Source organism: Sminthopsis crassicaudata, chromosome 3 (assembly GCF_048593235.1).
Source record: "Sminthopsis crassicaudata isolate SCR6 chromosome 3, ASM4859323v1, whole genome shotgun sequence".
Lineage (NCBI taxonomy): Eukaryota > Metazoa > Chordata > Mammalia > Dasyuromorphia > Dasyuridae > Sminthopsis > Sminthopsis crassicaudata.
In genome coordinates, this window is record NC_133619.1 from 327,203,237 (window position 1) to 327,227,768 (window position 24,532).

General features: G+C 36.3%; 1 protein-coding gene across 1 annotated transcript in view; it reads left to right on the top strand.

Annotated features, from left to right (window-relative positions):
- Positions 1–24,256, top strand: part of PLA1A (phospholipase A1 member A) — a 61,461-nt gene extending 37,205 nt beyond the window's left edge. Inside the window, exons 6-11 of the mRNA XM_074301318.1 lie at positions 198–287; positions 4,313–4,480; positions 10,737–10,826; positions 12,032–12,140; positions 20,862–21,026; positions 23,209–24,256. Coding sequence (XP_074157419.1) covers positions 198–287; positions 4,313–4,480; positions 10,737–10,826; positions 12,032–12,140; positions 20,862–21,026; positions 23,209–23,293 — 707 coding nt within the window. The 3' untranslated portion in view covers positions 23,294–24,256. The remainder of the gene's footprint in view (positions 1–197; positions 288–4,312; positions 4,481–10,736; positions 10,827–12,031; positions 12,141–20,861; positions 21,027–23,208) is intronic.
- The last annotated feature ends 276 nt before the right edge of the window (positions 24,257–24,532 follow it).

The window sequence follows — 24,532 nt, forward strand, 5'->3', positions numbered from 1 at the left end:
TCTTGTCCAAGATCACATAGGTCAGAGGCAGGATTGGGACCAGGTCTTCTGTTCCCAGAACTAATGTCTCATATATAATCTTCCCAGTATACTTTCAAGTTAGGCAATAGACTTTAAGGTTATTTTCCCCAACTCTCAGAGGAAACACAAGCTCCTTTGGGCCCCAAAGATGCTAATAGATTAATGATTTCTTTCAGATTTGGGTATCCGGATTCCAGTAGGACATGTGGACTACTTTGTCAATGGTGGCCAAGACCAGCCAGGATGTCCCTCATTTCTTCATGCAGGTATTTTAGCATGTGACATCATAGATTAAGAATGAGAAGGAATGACAGAGGCTATCAAGTACAGCTCCCTCATTTTACAGATAAGGAAACTGAGACCCAGGTAGATTAAACAATTTGCTCAAAATCATACAAGTAGTGAGAATGAGAGGTGGGATCTGAAGCTGGGTTTCCTGATTCCAAAGCCAGTGCTCTTTCAACAATCAGATGATTAAGAAAGGAAGTCCTTATATTTTCTCTTGACTCAAGAAATAACTGACAAGCACTGTTTCCCACTGAAAAAAGCTCTTATAGGTTGCAAAGATTGATGACTACAGTTTCTTTTAAAATTGTCTAATATACTTAAGATGATTTTTAAAGAATATTTTTATTTTTTTATTTAGATGTAAAAATGATTTTTGATATTTTTAAAAATAAGTTTTGAGTTTCAAATTCCCTACGAACCCTCTCCACTCTTTTAGAAGGCAAGCATTTTTTTTCAATCATACAAGTACAGTCATACAAAACATATTTCCATATTAGCCATGTTACAAAAGAGAAAATTGATCAAAAAAAGGGGAGGGGAAATAAAGCAAGTCCAAAAAATATGCTTCAATATGCATGTAGACTCTTTCAGTTTTTTTCTTTGAAGCATTTGTTCCTATAAAGCCTTTGCAATTGTCTTATATCACTATATTGCTGAGAATAGCTAAATCATTCATAGTTGATCATTATGCTATATTGCTGTTACTGTTTATAATGATCTCCTGTTTCTATTCACTTCACTTTGAATCAGTTCACATAAGTCTTTCCAGGTTTTTCTGACATCTACCTGCTCATCATTTCTTATACAATCATATATTATAACTTGTTCAGTCTTTCCCCAATTGATGGGCACCCCTTTAACTTCCAATTCTTTTCCAGGATTAAAAAAAAGCTACTATAAATATTTTTGTACATCTAAGACTTATTCCTTTGATCTCTTTGGGATACAGGCCTACTAGAGGTATTGCTGGATCAAAGAATATAGATAGATTTTTAGCCTTTTAGACATAGTATAAGATGATATTTTGAACAAGAAAAAGTATAGGGGATACTGAACAGGTGCCTGGTCCTGGGTGACAAAACTAAAACTAGATATTTTTGAGTCTGGGCTACAATCTAGAGTACCCACCATAGTTTTGAAGAATCCCAACCACTCTTTAACTAATCACCTAAAGCTAGAAACGCCTCTCTCCTCTTGAGTCACATTTGTAACATCCAAGTAGAATGGCTTCTCAGTTGCCTAACAGCTGGGTTGTGGGGTGGGGAAGTGAGAAATATCTATGTGGATGACTAAGATTCATAAAAATGAACTCTGTGGGAGACTTGAGGACATTTTTTTCAGGGTGACAAACAGAGTCATTTTAAGAAAGTGGTGTAGAACTTCCAACAAGATGGGCAGGCAGCTGCTCTCTCCTTAGCACTTTCTCCAAGAAGTGGAAGAGTCCGGAAGGCATAGCTTGAGATAACTTTATCTGTCATCAATCTATTACTAATTGATATTAATATCATATATATATATATATTATTCCCTACATATTAAGAATCCTTAGTCATGAGCATAATTCAACTTTTTTTTAGGATGGCAGACTAGATCTCTAATTTCATTGGCAAAGTGGTAAAAGGAACTCTATTCTTATGTAGAATTCCTTTTACTGACTCAAATCAGCAAATCATTTGTAAGGAATAGTATTACCGAGTCTTCCAAGACATAGAAGTCAAGTACTCATGCTTACCTATGTTTATATAACTGTATATATCAGAAGCAAAGGAGGCAGCTACATGGCTTAGTGGATAGAAGGCTGGGTCTGGAATCAGGAAGATCTGAGTTCAAATCCAACCTCAGACACTTACTAATTTTGTGACCCTGGGCAGACTTCTGTTTCCCTTAATCTATTGGAGAAGAAATTGGTGAACCATTCCAGAATCCTTAACAAAAGGCAGCTAGGTGGTGAAATGGACAGAGTGCTGAGCCTAAGGTCAAGAAAATTCATACCTTCCTGAGTTCAAATCTGGTCTCAAACATTTACAAGCTATGTGACCTTGGCCATGTTACTCACTTAACCCTGTGTGCCTCAGTTTCCTCATCTGGAAAATGAGCTAGAAAAGAAAATGGCAAACCACTGCCATATATCTGCCACGAAAACCCCAAATGGAGTCAGAAAGAATCAGATAAAACTAAATAACAACCCCACCTTTTCCTGATCGCCTTTTAATCCACCTTGGGTACCCTGCCAACCCCTGTGGTGCCTCTGCAAAAATGTCTCCCACTAAGTAAAATTTTATGTTCACCTTAGTCAACCACATAAATATTTCTCACTTCCTTACCCCCCCAACTCAACTGTCAGGCAACTGAAAAACCATCTTCTTTTTTTTTTTTTAAGCTTTTAATTGCAAAACATATTTCAAAACATACTCACCCTTGCAAAATCTTGTGTTCCAAATTTTTTCCCTCCTTTCTCCCCACCCCCTCCCCTAGAGGAAAATAATCCAATATATGTTAAACACATGTAATTCTTCTATACATATTTCTACAATTATCATGCTTCACAAGAAAAATCAGATCAAAAAGGGGGGGGAAATGGTAAAGAAAGCAAAATGCAAGCAAACAACAAAAAGAGTGAGAATGCTATGTTGTGATTCACACTCAGTTCCCACAGTCCTCTCTCTGGGTACAGATGGCTTTCTTCATCACAAGACTTTTGGAACCAGCCTGAATCACCTCTTTATTAAAAAGAGCCATGTCCATCAGAACTGATCATCCTATAATCTTGTTGTGCTGTGTACAATGTTGAGAAACTATTTTACTTGGATATTGCAAATGTGGCTTAGTCAGAAACCAGGACCCTAGGGAAGAAAGGTTTTGCTGGCTCAGTAAGAAGACTATCGTATAGGCCATTTACATGGTATCATGAGTTTGTACCATTGGATTTGAAGTCAAGGAACTAAGGTTTGCTTTTGGGCAAATCTCCCAGCCTCTTCAGGCTTGAGTTTCAGCATCTATAAAGTCAGAATCCTTGAAGATAATCTCCAAAAACTATTCCTACTCTAGCAGCTTACTATTGTTAGAGGTGATACCAGTCAGGAGTTGAGAGTGAATGTCTTATTTTCACTTTCTCTGACAGGTTCTCCCAGAGTTTACCACATTTATTTTCTTTGCAAAATGAGAGGCAGCTTGATTCATAAGAAGTTGGCCTCCAAATGGGTGTAATCTGCTCAATTGCATCTCTTAATCTCTCAGAGTCCCAGAAACCTCTAAAACCATAAATGGCTGAGGTACCTATCCATATTGATAGAAGTTCCTTACACTGAGATCCTGATGTAAGTCCAGTCTCTGCCTCCTACCCAGACTACCCTCCACAAAAAATAATAATAATAATAATAAAAATACAAGGAGTACAGGGTGAGAAACCAGTGGTTGACCTTCTCAAGTGGAAACATGAAGGTTAGAATTTCAACCATTTTAGGCAGCTAGGTGACCAAGTGAATAGAGAACCAGGTTTGGAGTCAAGAAGACCTAAATTCAGATCCTGCTTCAGGCACTGACTAGCTTTGTGGACCTGGGTAAACATTTTAACCTCTGTTTGCCTCAGTTTCCTCAACTGTAAAATGGAAATAATAACAGTACCTACTTCACAGAAGGAGTCCAATGAGATAATAAAGTTCTCATTTTAATAAATTTTTAATAAATTTTAATAAATTTTAATAAGTATTTTAATAAATACTAATTAATTAATTAAAATAACTTAATAAATGTTTATTCCCTCCCTTTCTCCCCTTGGTGAAGACATCTGTTGCCCTGTTCTGAAGAGCAGGCTACTCTGTTGTGTGGGATCAGATCCAGTATAAACCGTATTACTTAACATTCAAAGTACTATTTCAGTGGGGGAAGTCCCAAATACTTATAATCTGTCAACTTAAAGATGGAGGATAATTACTGGTAGTCGGTAGAGAGGGGGAATTTCCATCTGCCTTCATTCTTACCTCATTTTTATATTTCTGCTCAGGTTACAACTATCTAATTTGTGACCACATGAGAGCCGTTCATCTCTACGTCAGTGCATTGGAGAATTCCTGTCCACTCATGGCCTTTCCTTGTACCAGCTTCAAGGATTTCCTTTCAGGAGATTGTCTGAATTGTGCTAATCCTTTTCAGCATTCCTGTCCCAGAATCGGTAAAGTCTTCACCTCGGCTGGGGAAAGTTCAAGCCCAACTCCAAGTTCAGATCCCTTGTGGTCAAAAGCAATCTTTTCCTCAAAGGAAAACAGTAAACAACTGAAGAAATTCTAAACCAATTCTGTATTCTGTGCTCACCTCCCTACCATCCTCTGATTCATCCAGGGACATCTCCGATCATCCTGATAACTCAGGGTTGAACTGGACTCAGATGGCTCTAGAGCGGAAAGTGAGACAGGCAGCCTTCCCTCACTGAAAGCCAAATCACTTGCATGTCATAGCATCACCTCTTTGATTGATTTATTTACTTGTTCATTCATTCTACAACTGTTGTATCAGAGGTGCTAGAACCTAATAGCAATCAAGAATAGCACTTTGATTCAGAAGACAATCTGGCTTCAAATTGCAACACTGATATGTATTTACTTTGTGACCTTGGACAAGTCATTTAACTTCTCTTAGCTTGGGGAAATTTCTTTACCTGTAAAATAAAGTGTCTAAGGTATCAAACTCCCTTAAAGCCAGAATTAGATTAAAATATATATTATGACATCATAATATATATGATATAAAATCTGTTTTATGATATGATAATACATAATATATTATGACATCATAATATGATTTTCAATATATGATATAATTATGATATGATAATATATAACATGATATAAAATATATTTTGTAATATGATATGATAATATATAACATGATTATATATTATGTTATAATAATATATAATATGATATAATAATATATAGAATGATTTAGAATATACTATGATAAAATAAGGTATGCTATGATATACCATACATATTATGTTGGCATAAATATATGCCAACACAAATAAATATGTATACACATACATACATGAACACACACATATAAGTAATTTGTCAATTTGCGGTTTTCTAAGTCAATATTCAACCTTCAAGAATACATCTCTATTTGAGTTTGACACTGAAATAGATGACCTCTTAGATCTTCCAGCTCTAATTATTTTAGATAAGTGATGTTAGCAGCTCATTTCTATGGAATCTTAAGCTTTAGGAAGCACATTCCTATATAGTGAAAGGAGATGATTTCCATTACCTTCCCCAGCCTAGCTGATGCAATCACAAGGTGTTGCAGTTCTGGGCCCTGAATTCAGCCTCAGATGTTTACTAGCTGGGCAAGGAATAGATACTAGAAAAGAGAAGTTAATATAGTGAAGAAAATGTAAAGAAAATGTGTCTATGCTCTATTATCCCTTTGCAGAGGGTGAAGAAGTTTCCCAGATGGAATTAGAGAAATACCTTGCCATTGGGTGGCTGAAGATTGGCTTTTAAAAAGCTAAGATTTCCAGGTCTTCAGAAGTTCAAGGAAGTAAACAGCTTTATGAAATGAAATTCCTGACCTTCTACCAGAAAGGAGGAAGAAATTTCTGTCTATTCTTCCCTCTTGGCAAAGGTGTCTTCTACAGAACTACTTGCCCAGTAAGAAATAGCATATCTAGTAGGGAGGAAGGAAAAAGTCAAGAGATAAGTGAAAGAAGCTCTTAAATGAATGTGAGCCCTGGCAGACAAGAAGAGAGCTATCTATGGATTCAAGAAAGGATTAGGGGGCAGCTAGGTGGCTCAGTGGATAGAGCACCTGCCCTGAAGTCAAGAGGGCCTGAGTTCAAATTTGACCTCAGATACTTAACACTTCCTAGCTGTGTGACTCTGGGCAAATCACTTAACCCCATTTGCTTCAGTTAAAAAAAAAAAAAAAAAAAGAATTAGGTCTTTAAGTCACAAGTTGAATTAATACCAAGAGAAAGCTCAGGAAACCCAGGAGGGAGCAATCGGAGGATACAAAGAGAAAAAAAAAAATGTGTCAAGGCTCTTCAGGGTGAAGGGGACAAGTTAGCTGCCTTGACTGCACATGTTCCCTCCATGTTATATCTCACTAACAGCATGCTCTATATAAGCCCAATCTTCCCTCTGATACTGTGTATATCTGTGAGAGAATGTATTTTGGGATATTTTGGGGAGGTACCTCATGGTTGTCCTTACTAATCATCTTATAAATGTCTTTTCTTTGAGTTAATTATATTGCTGACTGACTGAAAGGTAAGTACCTTGGTGGGAGTTGGTTCACCATCATTTTTGAAGTGGGGATCCATAGATACCTTTGAATGCAGGGTAGTATCCGCTAACATTTGGAGAAAGAATTCAATTTGCAAGTGACATTGGGAAAAGGCATTTACAACAACCCTGTGAGATAGGTACTACAGGAATTATAACTCCCATTTGGCAGATAAGGAAACTGAGGCTAAAAAAGGCTTGCCCATATTCATCTAGGAAAGAGCCCTGAGTTGTTGTGTGAGTAGAGAGAAGTTACATTCCAGAGATTCTGTGGAAAAAGAAATTATGCAGTTTGGCAATTGATTGTGGAATTAGTGAGGTGACCAAGAGGTTATGAACCTGCATAACTGAACAGTGGTGGTTTCCTCAACAGTAAAAGAGAAGTTTGTAAGAAGGGTGGGTTTGAGGGAAAGGAACAAATGAATTGTATTTTGGACATGTTAAGTTTGAGTTGTCTAAATGACATCCAGTTCAAAATACCCTATAGGCAATTGGTAATGTTGAGCTGGAATTCAAGAGAGGGATTAGGGTTGGATATTTAGAGCTGAGAATCATCTGTATAAACATGAAAAATGAACCCAGAGGAGTTGGTAAAAGAATATATATCCAAGATCTCCAGAGCATTGAGGGGGAGTACCTACAATTTGTGTATGTGACATGAATGAAGATACATCAAAGTAGACCAAAATGGAAGGGTTAGACCATTCTCAATATTCCAAACTTCAATATTCGAGAGAATATGCAGGAGGTGATCAACAATCTTAAAGGTTGCATATAGGTCTGAGAAATGAGAAAAGCCCTTACATTTGACAGTGAAAAAATCTTTGGTAACTTTGGAAGGAGTAGTTTTATTAGATTGATGAAGTCAGAAACCAGATTTTGAGGGTTTTAAGTAGAATAAAAGAATAGGAAAATAAAGCTTAGCCAAGAAGAAGAATAGATATGGGAGGAGAGTCAGCAGGAATCATCAGATCAAGTGAGGGGTTTTTAGGAAGTGAAGACTTTGGAGTGTTTGTAGACAACAGGAAAGAGGTCAGAAGACAGGAAAAGGTTAAAAAAATGAGATAGAGACAGACAGATAGTCAGGGGGAAGAGAGAGAGAGGTGAGAGAACAAAGAGAAAGAATAGAGAGAAAGAAAGAGAAGATAGAGAACATACATAGAGAAAGAGATAGAGATAGAGGAACTAGAGATCATCATGAAGATAGATAAAATATTTGAGAGTAGTAATGTGTAAGGATGCAATGATTAAACACTGTGACTAGATAATAAAATTTTAGAGTTCTTGAACATAGGAAGTGGAACAATTTGTGGTTAATGACAAGGTCAAGGATGTGATTACACTTCATGTAAGTAACTAAGGTTGAATGGAGGAGGAGGTCATGGGTTTGAGTAGACTGAGGAACTGGAAATTCAATGTATTTGAGGGAACATCAATATATTTTTTTGAAATCCCATAATATGAGAATAGGAGTTGGGGCAGAGAAGGGGACTGTCAGATAAGAGGCATTGAACCTACTAAGAAGGAAAAGAAACTGTTTTGGGAATCAGTAAATAATGACTGCCAGGATATGGATTAGGTGATGAATTTAGGTAGAGTGAACTTCAAGGGAGAAGTCTCTGAATGAAGATGGTAGAATATTCCAACTCCTTCAATGGGCCAGTGGTTGTGGAGCTGTAGCCAGTTTTGAGAGAGTAGCTCAGAAAGCAGTGACAAGGAAGGATCCAGTCTTTGTGATCGCCAGAAGATGAAGGGAACATGAGATGAGAGACGCTGCTAAACAACAAATGTTCATTTGGGCCTTATAACAATTCTGTGAGGTAGGTGCTATTATCCCCTTTTTATAGATGAGGTCACTGACTTCACTGACAGACAGAAGTTAAGTGATTTACTGGGGATCATACAGCTAATAGAAGTTGAATCCAGATTTGAGTTCAGGTGTCCATGATTCCAGGCCTAAATCTTGGCCTGAATGTGCTATTCAGGAAGAGATGAAGTGGGACCATGTGGATTGAAATAGATGCAAACAACTCTGGCTGGGGAAGAAGACTTATTCTTCCAAAGATAAAGGTTTAATACCTTTGGGATGGAGAAAATACATAGGAGATAGCAGGGATGGGGAGGGATGCATCTAAGCAGAAAATCAGTGGTTTGGGAATAGGCTGATGAGGTCAGCTGCTTACAAGGTTCAAGGTTTGCTCATCCAGTCCTCAGCACAGCTCCTATTTCTGGAGACAGAAGACAGTGTTGTTGTATCCTAGGGCACCTAGAAGATTGGCCTGAAAGAAAATATCACCTGAATCTGGCAGTGTTATGTGAAAATGCATAAAATATTTGAAGGGTCTATAATTTTTTTGTTTGTTTTTATTTTTTATTTTTATTCATTTTATTTATTTGTTTGTTTATTTTATTTTTATTTTATATTTTGTTTATTTTTATTATTTATTTATTTAAAAAATATAACGGCTCTTTATTTTTCAGAGCACACGCAAAGATGGTTTTCAACATTCACCCTTGGAAAATCTTGTGTTCCCATATTTTTCTCCCTCCTCACCCACCCTAATCCTGTTTCTCCTCCCCCAAATAGCAAACAATCCAACAAAGGCCAAACATATGCAATTCCTCCAAATATATCCCCACATCCATAATGCTGCACAAAAAATATCAGATCAAAAAGGGAAAAAAATGAGAGAAAAAAAAACCAAGCAAGAATATGACAACAAAAAAGGTGCAAATACTATGTTGTGGTCCACACTCAGTTCTCACAGTCATTTCTCTGAATGCAAATGGCTCTCTCCATCACAAATCCATTGGAATTACCTCATTATTGACAAGAGCCAAGTCCATCACAATTGATCCTATGATTTTATTAGGATGGAGAAACTCTTGGTGTGGAAACTCCTTCCACTGATACAAATCACACACCATTTATGGCTTAGTAAATAAAACCAAAGGAGTTGCTTGAGTTACCTAGTAACTCAAGGTTCCCCTGATAGTAAAGGTCAGAGGCAGGATTTGAACCCAGGACTTTTGGCCTCCAAGTCTAGCTTTCTATCCACTTTATCAGTGGTATCAAACTCAGAATCAGAACTGCTAAACAGCACATTGAAAAGGCAGCAAAGGATAGTATGGAAGTATCAGATATATGGGCAGCACCATTCCAGAGTACTGTCTGAAACAGATTTTAATCTGATTTGGAAATATTTACCAAAATAAATAAAAATACAATAAATATAGATAATGTCAATTTATGGTTGTGTAGATGGTGCAGTAGATAGGACACCAGCCCTGGAATCAGGAGGACCTGAGTTCAAATGTGGCTTCAGACGGTTTATACATATTAGCTATGTGAACCTGGGCAAGTCACTTAACCCCAATTGCTTAGTTGAAAAAAACCCAACAACAAACAAATATAGCAAACCAGTACATTAGGATCTCTGTGGGCTACATGTTGATTTAGAAAACCACAAATTGCATTATCTATATTTGCATTTTTATTTATTTTGTTAAATATTTCCAAATTAGATTTTAATCTGTTTTTTTAATTTTAATTTTTAAAATTAGATTAATTTTAATCTAACCTGGTTCAGGCCGCACTCTGGAATGGTTCAGCCCATATGTCTGACACTTCTATACTATCCTATGCTGCCTCTATAATGTAAGCATATCCAAGCCAAAGAGCCCACAAGAAACATATTCCTCTGCCATGATGTCACCCAAGGCTGCCAAATGTAACTGCTATGGCCAAGACTGTCCATCTTCTCTACCTCTCATCCCAGCTCTGAAGACATCATCATCATTTTGCATAATACAAATAGATACTTTCATGTTCCTAATCTCCCACCACCACTATTCACTTTTCTCAGTTTTCTGGTATGTTTTGCTTTCTTAGTCTACTTTAGTCTCATGGAGTTTCATTTACAGAAGGAGAGAAACAAGAAAACTGAGAGAAAACATTAAAAAAAAAAGTCTTATGAATTTTTTTTTTTTACTATCTGGCTGAGAAAGGGAGATCAGTATCTCCTGAGTGAATATGGCTGTTTGCCGGGTTGCTACAATGAACAATTATAACAAAAGAGAAACCAGAACACTCGTTTCTTGCCCAGACCTTCACAAGCTCAGCTGTTCCTGTTTCTTTTCTTCTAGGTTTACTGGAACGAGGAGGGATCAATATGGAAAAGCTTCCCAAAGAAGTGAAAGTGTACCTGCTGACCACTTCCAAGGCTCCATACTGTCGTGAGTGGCAACTTCCTCCCAAATAAAATCGAACAGTAACAATAAAAAGGGAAAAGGACACCCATCTCATTTCAGAGTTCTAATATTGAAAGCAGCTTCTGTTGTTTTCGGTCCTGTCCAACTCTTAGTGATCCCATTTGGGGGATTTTTTTGGCTAGATACTAGAGTGATTTACCATTTCCTTCTTTAGCTCATTTTACAGATGAGGAAACTGAGGCAATCAGGGCTAAGTGATTTGTCCAGGGTCACACCTAGGAAGTATCTGAGGTCAGATTTGAACTCATGAAGATGGGTCTTCCTCATTCCAGGCTCTTTGCACTGTGGTGGTCCTCAACAGCCTGTTATGGAGGAAATTTGGTGGAATATGTTTGATTTCAAGTCTGGCTCTGACCATTAGACAGTGCCACATGAGGACCAACTCAGCAGTCACAGGGACTTCATTGAAATCTCACTTCTGCTACTTACTATTTTTAATTTTAATTAATTTATTTGGGCGGTGGGGTGGGCAAGGCAATGGGAATTAATTGACTTGCTCAGGATCTAGTGTCTGAGGCTGTATTTGAACTCAGATCCCCCTCACTCCAGGGCCAGCTCTCTCCACTGAGCACCTACCTGCCTTCTGCTGCTTATTATTTCTATGACTGGGCAAGTCACTTCCCTTCTCTGAGTCTCAGTTTCCTCATATGTAAAACAAGGTGTTTGGACTAGATGATCTTTAAATTTAAAGTCTCTTTCATTTCTAAATCTATAATCTCTATTTATTACCCATTTATATAATCTAAATCTATATTTCAAGTCAAGCCCAAGTTATACACAGGATAAATAGAAAATAATTAAATGAGGGAAGTTTTAGAATTAACATTGGATGTACATTCAGAGGATCTAGGTTCAAATTTTATCTGTGATGTTTACAACCTGTATATTTAATTTCCCAAGATCTGGGTCCCTTCAGCTATAAAATGTTGGTCATTAAGGAACCTTCCAGGTCTATCTCTGGGTTCCTATAACTCCATTTCCAAGCATCCCTCATTGTAGCCTTCCTAGATCTTGTATTTTTCGGCAACTGTCCATCTTCTCTACCCCTCATCCCAGCTCTGAAGACAGCATCACCATTTTGTATAGTACAAATAGATAGTCTCATGTTCCTAATCTCCTACCACCACGGTTCACTTTCCTCAGTTCTCCGATATATTTTGCTTTCTTAGTCTACTATAGCCTCGTGGAGTTTCAGTTACAGGAGGAGAGAAACAAGAAAACTGAGATTGAAGTCACACTGCATAGCAGTAATCTCACAACTTCCATTAAGATCACCATGTAAGTAACCTGGTGCCTTTCCCTTCCCATCTAGATTACTCCTTTTCTTTTTCTTGGATGTCTATATGTGAGTCTCACACTATTAAGAGATAAATCACTGGAGATCTAGAACTGTCTTTTTCTTTGTAACCCCAGTGCCTATTTTAATCCCTGGCATATAGTAGGTGTTTACACAATGTTTTTTCATTCATTCATTCATCCTGGCATCTGAGGCTAGGAAAGGGACTATGGGACATTAGTGCACTTTCCTTATTAAGTAATTGAATAATTAGCAAGAATACAACTTTTCCTGACACATGATACAATTCCACTCTCAAAAACCTCTCTGCTTTCTATTACTTACTTAGAAATGGAAGGGAGTTCTGATGTCATGCAGTCAAAGCAGTTCATTTTATTGATGGGAAAACTGAGTCCCAAGGGAGCAAATGTTTTGATCAAGACCACGGAGGGAGAAAGCAGCAGAACTGGGACTAGTAGTCCCAAACATCAATGTGCCTGACTGTCACATTCAAATAGAGAATTGAGCTTTACAAAGTCTTTCATTTATGACAACCGTGGGGGAGGAGGGAAGAGGGGTGCAATGAAGAGTGCTAGATTGAATCCAAGGACCTGAATTTGAATCTCACATCCCATTACTTACTCTCTTTGAGACTTTAATCAAGTCATTAACTTGTTCAAACTTTACTTTCCTCCTTGGTGCAATGAATGAGTTGGATTATTTTAAAAACAAGCACTTATTGAGTATTGAGTACTTACAGTATGCCAGACATTGTGTTAGACACTGAAGGTATAAAGGCAAAAGTGAAAATAGTTTTTGCCTTGAAAAGCTTCCAATCCAGCTGCACATATATGCAAATTTATAAAATAATTTTTGGGGGAAGTTGATTGGTTGGAGGACATCAGGAAAGATTTCATTTATTGTAGATTAAAGGTGCTAAACACAAAGTTCATAATACTCTTGGTAAAATTAATTGGGGAATATTTAACAAAATAAATAAAAATACAATAGAATATAACTTTTGTTATTATGTGTTTTTCTAAGTTAATACGTGGCTACAGGGATCATTGTGTGTGGTTTAATGACCCTGTTTATATTAGATTTTGACATTACTGTTGTAGAAAGTGACATTTGGATTGAGGTTTAAAAGATGTTAGGGATTATAAATGATAGAAGTGAGCAGAATTTAAAGGAGAGAATTAGGGGTGATGTCAAGGGGTTAGAAGAGGTAGGGAAGGGAAGAAGAGGGAGCTCAGGGTGATTGGCTCCTAATTTCTTAAAAAAGGATGAAGCAAGGTCCTCAATTATTAGGATGAAGGGAATATAGCTGGGCAGCTAAGTGGTGCCATGGACTTGAAGTCAGGAAAACTCATTTTTGTGAATTCTAATAGCTGTGTGACTGGACAAGTAATTTAGCCCTGTTTACCTCAGTTCCCTCATCTGTAAAATAAGCTCGAGAAGGAAATGACAAACCACTCCAGTATCTTTGTGAAGAAAATCCCAAATGAGATCATAAAAAGCTGGACATGGCTGAAATAACTGAACAATAACAAGGTATTAGTTACACAAGTAATTAAGTTACTAGCTGGCTCAATTCTCTTCTTCTTCCATGTTATTAGCATTGAACAACTTCTTTAAATTATAGATTTAAAGCTAAATTTTAGATGAAGAAGCTGAGACCAAGGGAGTTTAAGCAATTTGTTTAGGGTTACAGAGCTAGTCAGGGCTTGACATAATGTGAACCCAGGTCCTTTAACTCCTGTCCAGCACTCTATATACTTACTTTATTATTTTTCTTCTTTTAAGATCTAAAATTTTGCAGTCCACATTAACCTATTTTTGCAATGAGTCTAATCTTTCTTTCTTTGATATTTTAAAGATATTTTAGCATAAAAATCATTTTAAAATAGTTAGAATCTAATTTTATCTCTATGTCTTTCCTCTGGATGTATCCTCATGCCTGGAACACATCTCTTCCTCACCATTAGATAATGAGCTCCTTGACAGCAGGGACTATATATTGCTTTTCTTTGCATACCCAGTAATTAACACAGTGCCCAGCACATAGTAAGCATTTAATAAATGCTTGTTGACTGTTGACAGCTCCATTTCTTAAAATCTTTAACAACTTAAGGTCTTTTAAGAATACCTCAAGCACCACCTTCTAAATGAAGTTTATCCCGTTGGCTATTAATGACTTCCCCTCAAATCACCTTGAATCTATTTTGTATACATCTAGGTAAGTACATGTTGGCCCCCTTGATACAGTGTAAATAAACTTTTTGAGGACAGGGACTTTTTCACATCTTTCTTGTATCTTCAGGGCTAAATACAATACCTGGCAGATAATGGATTCTTTACAAATTCTTTTTTGATTCATTGGCAGATATAGAACTGGAGGGATCCTGAAAGAACATCTGGTTTAATTCTTTATTTTATTATTGTTATTATTATTATCAATAGTCTTATATTTTTTAAAAATTATTTTTTTCAATTCTGAATATTCTCCTCCTCTCCCTCTCTGCCACCCACTGAGAAGGCAAACACATTATAAATATATATTGTCGGGGGCAGCTAGGTGGTGCAGTGGGTAGAGCACCAACCTTGAATTCAGGAGGACCTGAGTTCAAATCTGATCTCAGACACTTAACACTTCCTAGCTGTGTGACCCTGGGAAAGTCACTTAACCCCAGCCTCAGGAAAAAAAAAAAAAGAGAAACAAATATATATTATCATGCAACATAAATTCCTCCTTAAAAAAAAAAAGAGAGAGAGAAGAAAATAGACTTCAAATGTGTTCTGAGTCTATCAGCTTTCTATCTAGAGATGGATAGCATATTTCATCTTGAGTCTTTGGAACTATAATGGGTCATGGTATTATTCAGAGTTTTTAAGTCTTTCAAAATTGTTTATTTTTACAATATATTACTTTATAATCTTACTGTTGCTATGTAGATTGTTCTCCTGGTTCTGCCAACTTTATTTTATACCAATTCATCCAAATATTTCCAGGTTTTTCTGAAACTATTCTTTTTAATCACTTCTTACATTACAATATTATTTCATTATATTCATAAGCTCTAACTTGTTCAGCCATTCCCAACTAATGAACATCCCTTGAATTTCCTATTCTTTGCTACCACAAAAATTGTTACTGCAAATAGTTTTGTACATATGGGTCCTTTTCCTCTTTCTTTGATCTCTTTGGATATAAACCTAACAGTGGTATTGCTGGGTCAAAGGATATATACACAGTTTAGTAGCTTTTAGAAATTGTTCCAAATTGCTTTCCTGAATGTCAATCTGATGGTTATAAAATGATGTCTCAGAGAGTTGTTTTAACTTGCATTTATCTGATTATTGGTGATTTAGAGCATTTTTCATGTGGTTTTGATTTCTTTCTCTCAAAACATCTTATTTGTATTCTTTGACTATTTGTCACCTGGAGAATGGCTTATTCTTATTAATTTGAATAGGTTTCATATTGAGTCAAATTTCCTTAAAAATGATACCTTTATCAGAGAAACTTGCTTCAAAGATTTTTTTTTAAGTTCTTTGATTTTCTTTTAAATTTTTAGCTGCATAGGTTTAATTTGTGCAAAACCTTTTTTTTTAAATTATCAAAATTATCCATTTTATCTCTAATCAATCTATCTTTTTTTTAAGTCAGAAATACTTCCTTTATCTAGAAATAGGTGGAAACAGGTAATTTCTTCCCTTCTCCATTAATTTGCTTATTATATTATCCTTCATATCTAAATTATTTATCAGTTTGAGCTCTTGTATTTGATGTAAGAGTTGGTTTATATCTAGTTTTCAGAAAGTAGGTGTAGGAAAATGGAATCCAGAAAGTTTTGATTAATTTAGCCAAAGTCACACAGCATTGGCAAATGAACATGAAAATTCTGATTCCAAATTCATTTTCTTTCCACCACACCATGTTATTTTTGGTGACTCAGGGTTTTTCTCACAGAGAAGAAATCAGTTTAATTAACTCTTGAGAATAAAGTTGCCCTAATCCTGATCAAGGTGAAAATGGAAAGAGAATTTAAACCTTCCTCTCCCTTTCAACATTATATTTATTAATGCTTCTCCATTCCCTCTTATCATCAAAGGCACTCAAATATGAATGCCTGTCTCTATTCTCTCCTTTTACTAATATCAGGTCTCACAGTGGGTAAAAAAATAAAAATAAAAAGAGCATTATCCAATTCCAAAAGACTTGTGATGAAAATTCCATTCATATCTAGAGATATTGTGGAGTCTAAATGCAGATTGAATCGTAGTATTTTCACTTTTTAAATTTGTTTTTTGTTTTTTCTTTCTTATGGTTTTTCCCTTTTGCTCTGTTTCTTCTTCCACAACAAGACTAATATGTTTAACACGATTGCTTACTGTGTTGCAAAGTGGGAAGGGAAGGGAGAGAGGAAGAAAAATTTAGAACTCAAAATTTTACAAAAATGAATATTAAAAGCTATTTTTTCATACAATTGAAAAATACATTGAGGGGAAAAAAAGAAAAAGAGTGTCATCAGAAGGAAGGAACCAACCTTTACTCAGTAATGTAATCCCTCTCTGTTCTCTCTAGTCAAGACTCATAATTCCCAGCCTTTCTCTATACCCGATATGAGGCTTTCTATTTCTTACTGAACTATTTCTAACTACCCATCTCTGTTTTCTTCTGATCCTTTATTCTTTTCCTTTTCCTTGAGTTTCATAAAAAGATGTTGTGGATTGAATAGCCTTGAAGTCAAGAAGTTCTTCCTCTGAAGGTCATACATTGGCTGTGTGACTCTGGGCAAGCAATTAACTTCTTGGTGACCAAACAACTCTAGAAAATTCTAAACTGCAGAAAAGGTACTGACCTGCATTGGGAGAGGGAATTTCTTCACCTGGGAGTTCCCTATAGCACAAAATCAAAGATCAAAATTTTTTTATCTAGAGTTTCATATCTCTTTTTTTTAATCTCCTTGTTCCTGAGCAACCTGGTTCTAATCTGATACCTCATAGTCTTTCTTTCTGTAAATTTGGGCTTCAAGGCAAGGAAGATGGGGAAAATGAAACCCCAGCTCTGTAAGAACAGAATATAAAAAGAGGGTATTTAGATCTGTATTCAAACTTTCCCCTTAGTTTGAAAGATCATGTGTACATATCCTTATTCTTCAAAATCTAAGGGTCAGGGATAAAACCCTTGGAGACTACTATTTGACATACTTAATAGATGTAAATGCTGCCAATTAAGGTCTGAAAAAAGCAAGTCTTAAGGGTCTTTGTCACAATTCTTATGATCAAAAAAAACCTTCTCAAACTAAACCAAAACCCAGACAACCACCAACAACAAAATCAAGACTCATTCCAAACTCCTAAGAAAGAATAATCCTCTTAATAAGTTTCTTGAACTAAGGAATTTTAAAATAAACTTTTCCATTTCTAGGTAATTGAACCTGGAAGTGAAGCTTTCTTCCTATCTCATTTTTGCTTATTAAGAATCCAACTGGGTATTTTTCTCCAAGTGATGAAAATGTCAAGAATTAGGAGAATCCCCTTTTTGCTAAAGTTTTCTTTCTCCTTTTCCTCCTTCTCACTTTCTCCCCTTCTTTTTTCTCCTACTCTTTCATTTCTCTCCCAAACCCCATTTCTGCTTTTGTTTCCTTCTTTTCTCCTTTCTCTCAACATAACATAAAATTTTTATTGAGTACTTATTGTATGCAATTTTTTTATTGTATGTAAAGTGTCTGCCTTCTAGGATTTCATGGTCTAGTACTATAGAAAGCGTCATAGCATTTCAGAATTGGAAAGTAAACTCAAAGACTATTTAATCTAAAGATCTGGAACTCAATGGGCACCAGTGCTTTCAATGCCTTCCCCTTTCTACCCCACTTTGTCTCTGCTTTGAGGTAGTTTGTAGAACCTGGACCTGAAGTCAGGAGAATGGGTTCTAGCTTCTTCAACAAGTTGCTAATATAAGTAGATGTATCTAGCTGTCTATAGATATATCTATATATATGTGTGTATCTCTATGTATGTCTCTGTCTATCTATCTATCTATCTATCTATCTATCTATCTATCTATCTATCTATCTATCTCTTTGCATGGGCCCACTCACTGTGTTGTGGTTAAGTTCAAATGACTTAAGATCTGCAAAGCAAAGCAGATTGTGTTTTTAAGATCTATATTAGTTTGAATTATTAATATTTATTCATTCAGATGGATATCAGAATCAGATGAAAACTTTTTAGGGACAGAAACAAATCTATATGTGAGCAGTATATAATTGATGCATGTAAACAAACTTAAAAAACAAATTTGAGACTCTTCCCTGCTGCATGAATCCTCCTATTGAACATCCCAGATGAGAGGTCAACCAGTGACTTGCTGAGCAGAGAAGAAAGAAGGAAACCATTCAGAAATACATGCAATATAAAAACAAAAGGATTCAATTAAAAAGGAGAAATCATCCATCCTTGTTCGAGAGCTATCTAGCTGAAGAGCTAAGATATCCATGTTAAAGAGGGTTTATTAAAAATACCAGGTAATATCTGATGTCTTCCATTTTAGATTTGCTATAAGGATTCATTATGAAGTAGAGGTAGTCTTAGGCTATCAAAAGAAAATATGAGAAATCCACACTCCAGCAGGTCCCCACCAGGTTAGAGAGGTTTGGGATATCTGACTGTCAATTCCTAAGTCATTAAACATTTGTTGTTGTTTAATCAATTCTGATTCTTTGCTATCCCCTTTCAGGGGTTTCTTGACAGAGACACTGGAGTGGTTTGTCATTTCCCTTTTTAGTTCATTTTATAGATGAGGAAAATGAGGAAAGGTTAAGTGATTTGCTCAAGATCATACAGCTAGTAGGTGTCTGAGGGTGGATTTGAACTCACAAAGATGAATCTTCCTGAGTCCAGGGCCAGACTCTATCTACTTCAATACCTATCTGCCGTCATTAAATATTTGCTTAGTTCCTACTCTGTGCCAGGCAATGTTAAGCACTGGGGATACAAAGAAAAGGAAAAAAACAGTCCCTGACTTAAAGGAGCCCACAGTTGGGAAATGCGAGTTTCATAAAAAGATGTTGTAGATTGAGGGATAATTTCATAATCTTGTGTTGTGCAAACAACTATGTACAAACTATATGCAACATCAATCTTGCATATATGCATGTATAATATACAAGATGCTAAAGTGATCTGAGTGGAGAAGGACTTGTAGCCAGCAGGTCATTGCTTTAGTAGAGGCATAAAGTGATAAGGGTCAATGTTTCTACTATCTGAGGGCCAGTCTAGGTAAGTTTAAAGAAGTTCAATATTAGAAAGTTGGCTACAGGTGTTTATTTATTTTGGGAGCAGAGAATTTAATGAAGACAATTTTCTAAAAGAGTGGTGTGTAAATTTCTTTAAATATATAGTCCTAAAAATGTAACAATATTATGGGTGTGCAATATATGCATATTTATGTTTTGTAAATTATATAAGTACTATTATACTAGTAATTAGATATATTATACAATTTACATAAAAAAGAACATGTTCAAAGTTTGAGATAAAGATATAATAATATTTGACCCTAGAGTCAACAGGACCACTATAATTTACCTGGGGAGGGGGAAAGATAGTGATGTGTCAGATCTGTACTTTGGTAAAATTACTTTAACATCTGTATGGAGGATGGATTGGAGAAGAAAGCTACTTGAGACAAGATTAACGAGAGTTCCAACTTGGGTGGAGAAAAAGAGATAAATGTGGGACATGTTGGGGAGATAAAAATGTTTTACAGCTAATTCAAACTTGGGGATGAAAGAGATTGAGGAGATAAGATGATACTGGGTAACTTGGAAGGCAGATGGTGACCTCAACAGAAATAGGGAAGTTTGGAAGAAAAGTGGTTTGGGGGTAGGCAGAATAATAAAATGACCTCACTAACTCATCCCTTCTTGCTCAATACCTGTGCCTCATTCTGTCTCACTCAAAATGAAAAGGGAGAGGAGGGACTCTTATTAGTGCAATCCTGTGGTTCACTAACTCTCTGAGGGCTACCTTGGACACTCATAAAGTGAGATGGAGGGAGGGGTGGGTATGGGGGTGTGGGTTTCTTAAGAACCCTGCTGCTATGCATGCCTGGGTGGTGGTTAGCTTATCATTTTCAGTTATGACCAAAAAGGTCAGCAGATTACAGGGGAAAGACTTTTTGTACTTAAAGGACATGATGTCCAATCCCACTTCTGTCCTTTATTATACATGTCAATGCCCAAACTTCTTTGGCTCTCAGTTTTCTCATCTATAAAATGAGGGGAATGGACCAGTAGCTTCAAATCTTTTCCATCTATGAATCTATGATCCAATTTCCTCTTTCCTGCTCCTTGCTCTCCCCTTCACGTTACCCCATTTCCCAAGGAAGAGCTTGGGAGCTTGAACAATGGAGAGAGGGGGTAGAATGTGGGTGTTTGAGGTAGGTGTAGTTGTATTGTAGATAAAACCAAGTAATAGTTATTGTGAGGAGGATGGGAATGACCTGCCTTTCCACTCTGGTTGGTCAAGTCACAGCCATGTCCCCTACTTTGGAGACCATTGTTCTAAAGATTAGAAGGGTTTCTCTCAGCCCTCATGGAAGGGTCATTTCTACTGATGAAATAAAAGGTCCTTGGAATATAATATAGAAGTATGTGCCAAACAAGTGCTGGATAAGAAAATCTCTAGGACTTAACTCTTGTGTCTCCTTACAGACCGAAAAACCAGTTGATTGGCAAAAGACTGATAGCCTACTCAACCCCACATTGCCATATAAATCAAGTGATCCTGAAGGCTCTTTCTTCCAACCATATTTGGGGAAAAGCCAAGAGTTCCATCAGAGGGACATTCTGCGTCATTCCTTTGCCTGCTAACCACAGGTAAACAGACCCTTTCAGTGACCATTGCCAAGCACAGTCATTTATCCATTCTCCCTGACTATAGGCTCCCTGACTCCTAATATCAAAATCTCTCCAAAACGAACCAGGGCCAACAAATGGACTTGCCCTGGGCAAAATCTATTTTAGTTTTGGCTAGCTGGGTCTGTCCTGGCATGCCAGCCTGAACTTTTAAGACTTCTGAGTAATGGAACCAACACAGTCTCGTGAAATTTGATATGACAAGATACCATTCAGTCACCACTTTCCCACATGGAAATATGCTTGTATGAGTAAGTGGTGATTAGGACTTCCCTGCCCTGCTTGTTACTAGGTTCTTGTAGCTTGCCACTTAAAGCTGGAAGTATTCCTCTGAGTCAGCCCTGTAGTTGTTCCTCTTTATACTCTATTTACATTTCTCTAATATTTGTTTGTTTCACACTGGGTTAGAAATAATTGTTAAGCTGACATTTCAGTAGCATGGAGGCTGCTTCTGAGTTAATGATTGCTAATGATCCTAATAATAAATTGGAAGGAAGAAAGAGAAAAAAGTAGCTGATTTGAGGTGGGAAGCTACTGATTGTCCATCAAACAAACATTTTAGTCCTACTGAAAATAGAACTTCTTATAAGATACACGGAATAGCACTGAATCTCTGATGAGTAGGCTCGAGACATGTTTGTTCCTGTCCAAGAGGTAGAGGATTTCTAAGGTTCTGGTGATCCATTGATTCTAGGAGACTTATCACCTTCGGGCATATTGACTTTCATTGTTATCCTTCCCTTCCAAAAATGAGACTGATCAAAAATAGACCAAAAAATGGGCATTGTAGCAGAAGATCCCATGGGATTTTCTGCATTGAGAATGTAAAGGAGAATCAGCTTGGAAGAGTGGATGTAATGGCAAACTAGCGTTAGAGAAAACCAGGCCTTAGAATAGCTTTCTTGGGGAAGTTCAGCTCTTGCCTCAGTTTTCTCACCTGTAAAATAGGAATTAAAAATAGCACCATCCTCCCTGGATTGTTTTGAAGCTTGAATGAGATGATATACAATCACAAAGTGCTATCTAGGTAATTATGAGCTTTTTGGATTATTATTATTGACTTGGGAACAACAACCCCAAGGTGAGGGACTCATTCATAAATGAAGCACTACTCCTGATCTCAGTTAGCCAGAAACCATTGCCAAAAAGAGAAAGTATTTTTTTTTACTTTTTATAAAGCTTTTTTATTTTCAAAACATATGCATAGTTTTCACCCTTGCAAAACCTTAAGTTGAATTTTTTTTTCTCCTTCCTTCCCCCCCTATCCCTGTCCCAGATGGCAGATAATATTCTTTAGAGTGAACATTTCCAATGTTTTGGTTAAATGGTGTCTAAAACTAAAAACATAAGAGGAATGGAAATTTTGAAAAGTAAAATGATTTTTTCAAGGTCATTCAGATAATAAATGTCAGAGATGGAATTAAATCTTCAAATTCAGAATTTAATCTCCATTACCTCTGATCTAGTTTTCCTAGTGATTGTTTTTCAATGGTCTGAATAATAAAAATAGCAATAGTAACAAAAACACAGTCAGAATAGTACTTTAAAGTATGTAAATTATTTTGCATACTTTATTTCATCTGAGCTTCAAAATTTTACCTGTGAAGTAAAGATTGAGAACTGAAAAGGACCTTAGAGGCTTATAAATGCAGCTGTTCTATTTTCCAGATGAGAATACTGAGGCTTAGAGAGATTAGGTGATTTATATGTGGTCACAGCTGGGAAACATCAAAAGCAAGATTTGAACTCTAGTCTCTTTCACTCCAAGTTCAGAACTCTGTCCACGTTGCCAAGCTATTGTAAGGACTTAATAGTTTATGTGTTAAAGTACTGATCTTGTAAACCCATCCACCCTTTTTTTTTTTTTTTTTTTTTTGCTGAGGCAACTGGGATTAAGTGACTTGCCCAGGGTCACATTTGAACTCAGGTACTCCTGACTTCCGGGCTTGTGCTCTATCCACTGCACTACCCAGTTGCCCCATAACCTTTTTTTTAACTCTTGAGATTATGAATTTTAATCTCAAAGTTGCATTAAAACATACCTCTAATCTTGCTTGGCTCACTATTACTCATTTTGCCCAGTTAATCACCTATGGTAGGACACAATTAACACTCCTAACTTCTTGCTGTTCTTCCCTTGTAGTACCAAGATGTGGTGCCGTTCCGAACCAATGACCTTGGAAACAAATGTAAATGCTTTTGTAAACCTGGAAATACCATGTACATAACATAATCCCTGAAGATTTGGAGGGAAACAAGTGGTTTGATTCAGATTGCTTTTATCAGACTAAGGATAATATCTCTTTGTCATTATCTACTAAGTAGCACAAAACTAGTCAGCAGTACTTTTATTAATGCATTTTGTCTAGACATATGTGCCAATTAATTACCAATAAGCAATGCCCCCTCCTGCCCTGCATCTTTTTATTAAAAAGATTAAACAAAGTCATCTAAGAGTTGTTGTGCTTAATAGTACACACAATTTTCAACTCTTTCCTCCTTACTTGAAAGGAAACATATCACCTGGGAGCAACCCAGTCCATTGCAATTGACTCGAATTTCTTTGCCTTCTAGCATTATCTTTTTCTTATTAATATTTTAGGCAGATATGACCCCATCTCTTCAGGCTTTCAACTTAGAATTACACCTGTTATTCAGCAGAAACATTTCTAAGGGGAAATCCACAAATTCCATAGAATAGTCAGATTGTTTTGTTTTAATGAAATTGTGTTACCATGAGTATACAGAGAAAAAAGAAAGGACAAATTTAAAGATTTCAAAGAAATATGGGAAGGTATATGAAGTGATGTGTAATGACAAAAGCAGAACTAAAAGCATATAAATTGAAAAGGTCAAATTCATGTTAAAGTTAGAGGATGACTTTGTTGCTCCCATATAAATGTTCATATGCACATTATATGCCAGGCACTATACTAAGCCTTGGGGATATGAATACAACCAAAAAGATAGTTCCTACCCTCAAGGATCTTACATTCTGATGAGGGAAGACAACACATAAAAGGGAATCGAAATCAGTTAATAACAGAAGAGTATAGTTACATGTACAATCATTTGCAATAACTTTTTAATTTCATTCATTTTTGCATTTTATTTCTTTTTTATTGTTTATGTATATAAATATACTTGTCAATGAAAATTAAAATGTATTAATAAAGAAAAATTAAAGAAAAGTAAGGGTATTGGACTAAATGACAGTTTTTTTCTACTTCTAAAATCCCATGAACTGGCATTTGCTTTCAAATTGTAAACTCACTGTCTCATAACAGCACCCAATCCATTTTTCAATAGTTCTAATTGTTAAAAAAAAAAAATTCTCTTTCCTATCAAGTTGAAATTTGCTATCCATTTTCTTCCTCTCATGATCTTAGTTTTGCCCTCTAGAGTTACAAAGAATAAGTCAGCTTGCTTTTAGATGTCATTCTTTCAAATGGTTGAAGACAGCTGTC